At 40.5% G+C, this 6,577-nt stretch overlaps 2 protein-coding genes across 3 annotated transcripts in view; both read left to right on the top strand.

Moving 5' to 3' along the window:
• ptprr (protein tyrosine phosphatase receptor type R) overlaps positions 1 to 2,381 on the top strand; it is a 44,936-nt gene extending 42,555 nt beyond the window's left edge. Inside the window, exon 14 of the mRNA XM_035402181.1 lies at positions 1 to 2,381. This exon is cut by the window's left edge and continues 1,160 nt beyond it. The gene's annotated coding sequence lies outside the window, so the exon portion shown is untranslated.
• A 377-nt stretch (positions 2,382 to 2,758) lies between these two features.
• The window catches only part of LOC118218847 (receptor-type tyrosine-protein phosphatase beta-like), a 49,140-nt gene continuing 45,321 nt past the window's right edge, over positions 2,759 to 6,577 (top strand). For both annotated transcript variants that reach the window (XM_035401581.1, XM_035401580.1), the window contains exons 1-2: positions 2,759 to 2,952; positions 3,790 to 4,191. In XM_035401581.1, coding sequence (XP_035257472.1) covers positions 2,895 to 2,952; positions 3,790 to 4,191 — 460 coding nt within the window. In that variant the 5' untranslated portion in view covers positions 2,759 to 2,894. The remainder of the gene's footprint in view (positions 2,953 to 3,789; positions 4,192 to 6,577) is intronic.

Here is a 6,577-nt window from a genome sequence, read left to right as displayed (position 1 = left end):
CAGTTTGTCCCTGAATTACACTTTACCTTGTAAAATACCAAAAAAACATACACAGTACTTAATGAAGGTTAAAATCACATCCAAATATTTGACGGTGTAGTCAGGTGAAGTATAAAGCTTTCGGAAACTGAAAACGTAATCATATTTTTGTAAAATGACATTTTCAAAAAACGTTTCACGATTTTAAACTCGTAATCTTGTCAGTATGAGATTATGAGCCGTGATGCTTTTGCATGTACTTCATGGGAGTGCATTTATTGCATTTGTACTGTAGTTATCAAACACATGCACATTAAACCTGTCTATACCCTCTGCTCCGTCTAATGAGCCAACTCTGTTTTGTAGGAGAAATGCTCTATTTAAACTTTAGAGTTGGGAAACAAATGATATTGTTCCAAGTTGGTCGCTTTTCAGCTTGTTGATATTAAGTAAGATCTTGGAATGCCACGATGAGCTGTTTTTCGGTGCTAAAAAATGATCCCATTGGACGGTTGCATTCCGAGAGCTGCCATTCGCTGCGGGAAGCCAAAGCGTGATTCACTTGTTTTCACGACCAATTGAATCGACTTCCGAGTCTTTTTAACCGACTGCGAATCTCATTCACAAGTACAACAAGAACAAGGCCCAAAGTGGTGCTTCTCAGATCCCCATCTGGTGCGAACGCTAAAGGAGAGACCTCTAGTCTGTTCCCAAAAGTCCTGTTATGTAGTATCATGTTTATTTTACTAGATGGCAGCACACTATATTGACCTAAGTTTGTAATATAGGTGTTGTTTCCATGCCATAGGCATCTCAAACTTTAAAACATTGCAAGAATGTGCGAAGGAGGCTTTCTCCTTATAAGCGACACTAAGGAGCATGACCTCCCCTACCGCTTAACTTCAACATTATTTTTTTTACAGGGTAACATCATTATTTTTTTCTAAACTGCCATCATAACTACATGCAGTATACAGACAGAGAAATCCGGTGAGAGGTTGTGTTACGGCATATTTGTGCCATTATTTTTAGCGTGCGTGACCAATGGTGTATATCAACTTCTTTTTGAGGTGCTTGTCTCCCCAACTGCCTCGAAATTCCGGTAGCAACTCACAGTTATGCTTCGTGCTTCTCGGACGAACCGGGTGCGAACAGATGCGCACGCACACCCGCATACCCACCATGCGCGTCGGGTCCTCGCGTAACCAGGCCTTTACCCGCTGAGAGATCGTGCTCCGAGAGGAAGGTGATCTGCTTGTGAATGCTTGTCTTTATTTACGGTACGGTGCGTTTATTGTGGAGGCGTGTGTACGGTACACGCAAAAAGTGCTATTAACAAGGTATGTGGCTGGCGTACCATTTTACCACATAAGATCTTGCTGCTACGACTGCAAGTGTTTTATCTTTAAAATTTTACAAAATAGGAGGAAAGGAAGATTGTTGTCTGACAATGAGAATTTTATGGAAACATTTTTGTATGTATTGTTTTTTTAATTTGTTATTATTATTATTATTATAAATATTATTATTACTATTATTATTATTAGTGATAAAGGTTTCAAAAGATGATATTAATCTGTTTATATTACGATCATGTAGCAGGTACAATGCACAATGCCCATTTACTCGTGTTTATAAACCAGAAATGTTGATGTATACTGTTTACCGTTTGTAGCGATTATCCACTGTGTGGGCCTCTGGTTGCGTGAGCCAATCCCAGTCCTGTGTTCCTATAAACTATTAATCCAGATGAATGTTGTGATACTTTCACCGTCTAATATGACTATAATTGTAAACTATTTATAATCGGTATCGATATGCTGTACATACGTATGCCTCAAATGACACGCAAGGAGGGGGGAAAAGTATCGAATCGAATGGAATGGCTGTTTGTGGGCGTGGCCCCTGACTGGAAGGAATGCGAGCCTGTATTTAGCACACCTGGGGTTTTGTCTGTGGTTAATATTGACCTTTTGTTTCTTTGACAGAAAAAGAAACTTCAAAATAGAAGAGCAGATTGGTGTGGAAGGGCAACGGTCGGTTAAAGAAAGCTTTTGGCAGCTCAGATATTGTGGCTGTATTTCTGAGTTGATGCTCATTTTTCTCATCTCCGCAGAGTAAGGCCGTTTGTGGGTATTTAGGCCTTCACACGGTGTATTCAGTGCCGTTCAGGAGGAGCCCAGGTGTGCTAAACCAAGCCATTCCATGAAGCTTTCAAAAGGATTGTTCTGTGTATTTGTATACTGATTTTTAATCAAGTGTCATTATAATGTCTTTGTGGGAAAAAAATGTTATTTCCTTGGATAGACTGAGCAGTGTACTTCTACGCAGACTACTCTGTGCTGTTTCCTAAGCGGCTGACTTTATATTCTGTACTGCCAATAAACTGATACAATTTTAAATGTTGTGAATGTTTTTTCCCCCCCATTGTATTGGGTTTTCTTTTTCAGGTACTATCCTCAGTAAATAAAAATGGAGGTCTCTGCCTTGATTCTGAAGGTATTCTAATCCTTTTTTTTAAACACTGTATGAACGTTTGGAACTGTGATACTCAGCGCATTTTAAATGACCTGCTTTCGGGATTGTGGGGCCAAAACACATTATTAAACCGAATTACACGCGCAGCAGTTAACGCCCTGCAACCCAGGAGAGCGGCTGTGGGCACAATTATAGTGTTAGTGGTAACACAGCTGCATGTACATTTGCACATCTGCAATGCACCGTGGCATTTCCGAAAAGAGAAGACTTCCAGGTTGATGAGTTTCAAATGGCGCTCTACTACGAAACTCCAAAAAACAGTTGAATAGAAGGAAGCGCTCGTCATTGACTTTCTTCCCCTGAAGGCGCATTTCCTCTTGACGCCTCAACTTGGCTCATCTGAAACCAGCGGACGCGAGGAACTTGTTGCGCGTAAAATGGATACTTTATTTGTGGCCGTATTATTAATAATATTTTTGAGTTTTGCCGAGACAGGTGAGTAAAACGCGTTGTCTGACTGACCATTATTTGTTGTCGACGTTATTAAACATTCAGGAGGTATCAATAGGTCTCTCAGAAGGTTGGGGCTGGTTCGGCCGAAATAACGGAAACATGTCCAGATTTTCATCTTTGCCTTCTCGAGTAACAATAACTCACTGGAAAAAGAGCGATTATACACTTCATTTGTATGCCTCCTTAAGCAAACATGAATTAATAGTCAGATTAGACTAATGGTGCATTTTCTCCAATGATAAAAATGCTGTTAAAGTTGTGTTATTAAAATAACAAAATATTTGTAGCATTGAGTTCACGAAATACAGACTAGGTGATGCATTATAATAGAAAAAGGTATTTTATTAACTCAATATACAAGTGATAAAACTGCATCTGAATGGATTTTTTTGTGTGTACAGAGCTGAGCAGATTACTTCAGCTAAAAATGGTTTGGCTCAGTGTGTCCTCACTTTAAGCTAAAATGCCATAACTTTTATTATTCTTACAATTGCATAATCACAGCAACTGTATGCTGTCTAGTCTGCTTCACCACAGCAAATTGTGCGCAAGAGTGAATATAAGATAGCTGGCACGTGCGGAACGTGTTTATATGTTTAATGCTCTTGTGCTAATCATGACATGGCATTATTATTTGTTCTCCTTGTTGGTTTCTTCAGTTAATTGTCAATAGTTCCTCATGATTTTGACCATTGACACGCTTTTCGTGTTTATTCATAATTTGTTAAACTAAGAGTAAAGTGGTATTAAGCAATTAATTTGCTGATTATCTGTTAATATTGTCTTCATTTAAGACATACATTTCTGTTTTGCTTATAGAGGATTTCCTTATTGCCCACACGCGGACGGTGTTATGCCTACTAACACACAACACGGCAGTCCGTTTTGGCAGATGTAATAAGGAAAATCCCAATCAGCATTGGAGATGGACAAATGACATGAAGCTGCAGCATGTTCTGTCCTCCAAGTGTCTATGGGCCGACACGAGCACGTCTATACCGCGCCACGCGCGTTTGACCTCAATCAACGACTGCCGCGTCGCACCTGCGTGGAGGTGCTACGACAAGAACGGGACGTTTGGGCTGGCAGACTGGACAATGTACCTGAGAAAGCAAGGTCCACGCGTGGGCCTCCGAACAGACCAGAAGTATTCAAACTGGACCAAGTACTCTATGGACCCTGGGGGGAGACCAACGCTGACCACTTTATGTCCAAGTGAAGGTGAGTTTTCGGGATTAAAAAAAATAATAATTTCACTTTTAATCAGACATACACACGCCATTGGCTTACCGTGAAGATTGCAAACACCTATTCATAGCATGCACTCTGTGGGGAAACACCAAAAATGGTTTGGCTGTGCGAACACCTGAGAAAATAACGGTTATATTTTATTGTCGCGTGCTTGGGAAAATAACGGGAAAGGGAATATAGTTTCATTGGGTACCAGCAGTTAACGCGAAGATAAATCGTGTCGAGCCTGTCTGAGCTTTGGCCCTTCAGGCATTTGTGCTAATGAAAGCAGAGGATATCACTTTTGATACCAACTTCCCCGCACATTGTGCTCAGGGACATTCCCAGCCGAGACACCGGCACAGGAATGTCGTCAGCAGTGCTTCTTCTTCCTGAGAAAATTGGCTTCGCTGAAACAGCGACTGACAACCCCACACTGTCTCGTTTAGGCCCAGCATGGACACATCGCATGTGTCGTAATACAAACTTGCGTCCCCGTTTGTTTATTTATTTATGTATTTATTTTACAAAAATTTCGTCTTTTTGTCATGTTAGCTTTCTTACACTTTTTAAAGTTCTCATTCAGGTCCATGCATGGTTTCTTGTTGCAAATGTCTCATAACTCAACTTAAAGAGCTGGTTCATTATGTCGCATTTTTAAAGTATAATGCTGTCTTGGTTCAGTAAATAAATAAACTAATCGTTTTGTATATAAAATACATTTTTTGGAGATTTTTGCATGACACATTGTCATTTCTATTTTTTTTCTGTTTGAGCACATACTGTATGCACCTGATTTCATACAGTACGTTCATACAGTTTAATATGCCCCATTTGAGTATGAGTATCCTTGCTTAGATTAAATAGCTTTGTCAGATAAATATTTGGAGAGCACTGTTAATATTTTATGAGCTGGAATCTCAATTACAGCTCTAAAAAATCCCCAGTACACCACAGCTTTTAATAGGCGAGTGGTTGAATGTTTTACAATACTTAATAGTTGGCATAGGCATGGTATCATTAAATAAACATTATGATTTTAACACTCCAAATTCAGCTTTATTATTATTATGTATTGTAAGTTATGGATCACCTTCTGTGTTAAAAGTGGTTTTTAATGGGGTTTTAAAGGTGATGAATACATTGGTGTGAACAATTTATTTGCAACAGTATACACAGTATAAAAGTTGCTTCTTGAAAATAATTTAACTTTTTAAACTCATGTTGGGATTATTTATTTATTTATTTTCTTTCATCTTCAACAACCCTTATTGCACCCAAATGCACATACTGTGTAGCCATGGAGAGGGAGAGAAAGAGATTGCTCAGCTATTTTGTTTGTATAATGTAACAATCAATCAATTTATCAATAGTCCAGGTACAGATCGTTTGGAAGAGCAGTTGTGGCCCTTGGCATACTTCCCCCTTGTGTCTGTTAATGAAAGTGCAACTTGTTGTCTTCTCAAATGGCACATTCTTACAATGCAATGAATCTGTTCCTGATCTCATCAGTGTCAGCATTGGCCGAGAGCCTCAGAGGCTTTGACTGGCTGTGCACAGTTGGGCTATATGCCACTTAGGGAGGGAGGAGTAACGTCCATGATGCCTCAGTGCCCCATAGCGCCCCCTCTGGTCTCTTGGGGTTCTTCAGGGGGTACCTGTGTCATCTGCTTTTGCTGTTCTGTGGGCTCGGTTACTGGCCTGCAGGGTGTAAAGTAGCAGCTGGTTGTGTTTTAGCTAAGTGTAGTGCAGTCTGTAGGGTGGCTGGGTTTTAATCCATGTATGGGCTAAATCCCTGCCAGAGCACCTTCTGTTCTCTGGTCCATTTTTAAAATCCTTACCCCGTCTGCTTCCTCCCTGAATAAAGCAAAATAATATGAAAGGAAGGGAACCTGTTCACTCTCTTTAAAAAAAGTTGGATAAGCCTTTTCAAATGTCTACAGTGAACACTGAATCTTTATTTTCTACATTGTGTACCAACATTGGGTCCGTTTGAATTATGGTGTCAAGGGATATGATGGAAGTATGGAAAATATTCTTGTGAAAGTCTCTGCCTTGTTCGTGAGCCTCCGGAGGTGGCCCGGGGCCGTTTGTAACTGCTGTTTTCAGAAACATTTGTCACAAAATCCACTGATTCTGCTGGAAATTGGATACCTGTCCCATGAGATACAAGTAGGAATGTGGCTTATGGATCTAGCTTAATGAGGAACTCTCTATATGGGCAAGTTTAAAACAGCTCCTGCCACGTTCTGTCAGAGTTTTAGTGTCATACCATGGAAGCTTCGGCCATGATGCTCATCGCCAAGGCCGATGGGGGACTTCCTGATTGGACGCCGCCCGTGGGCGTACCCTGTCTGTGTCGAAGGCCTGCACACTG

The sequence above is a fragment of the Anguilla anguilla genome, chromosome 19, assembly GCF_013347855.1.
Source record: "Anguilla anguilla isolate fAngAng1 chromosome 19, fAngAng1.pri, whole genome shotgun sequence".
NCBI lineage: Eukaryota > Metazoa > Chordata > Actinopteri > Anguilliformes > Anguillidae > Anguilla > Anguilla anguilla.
The sequence above is the reverse complement of the archived record's forward strand: the minus strand, read 5'-3'. Positions and strand labels throughout refer to the sequence as shown.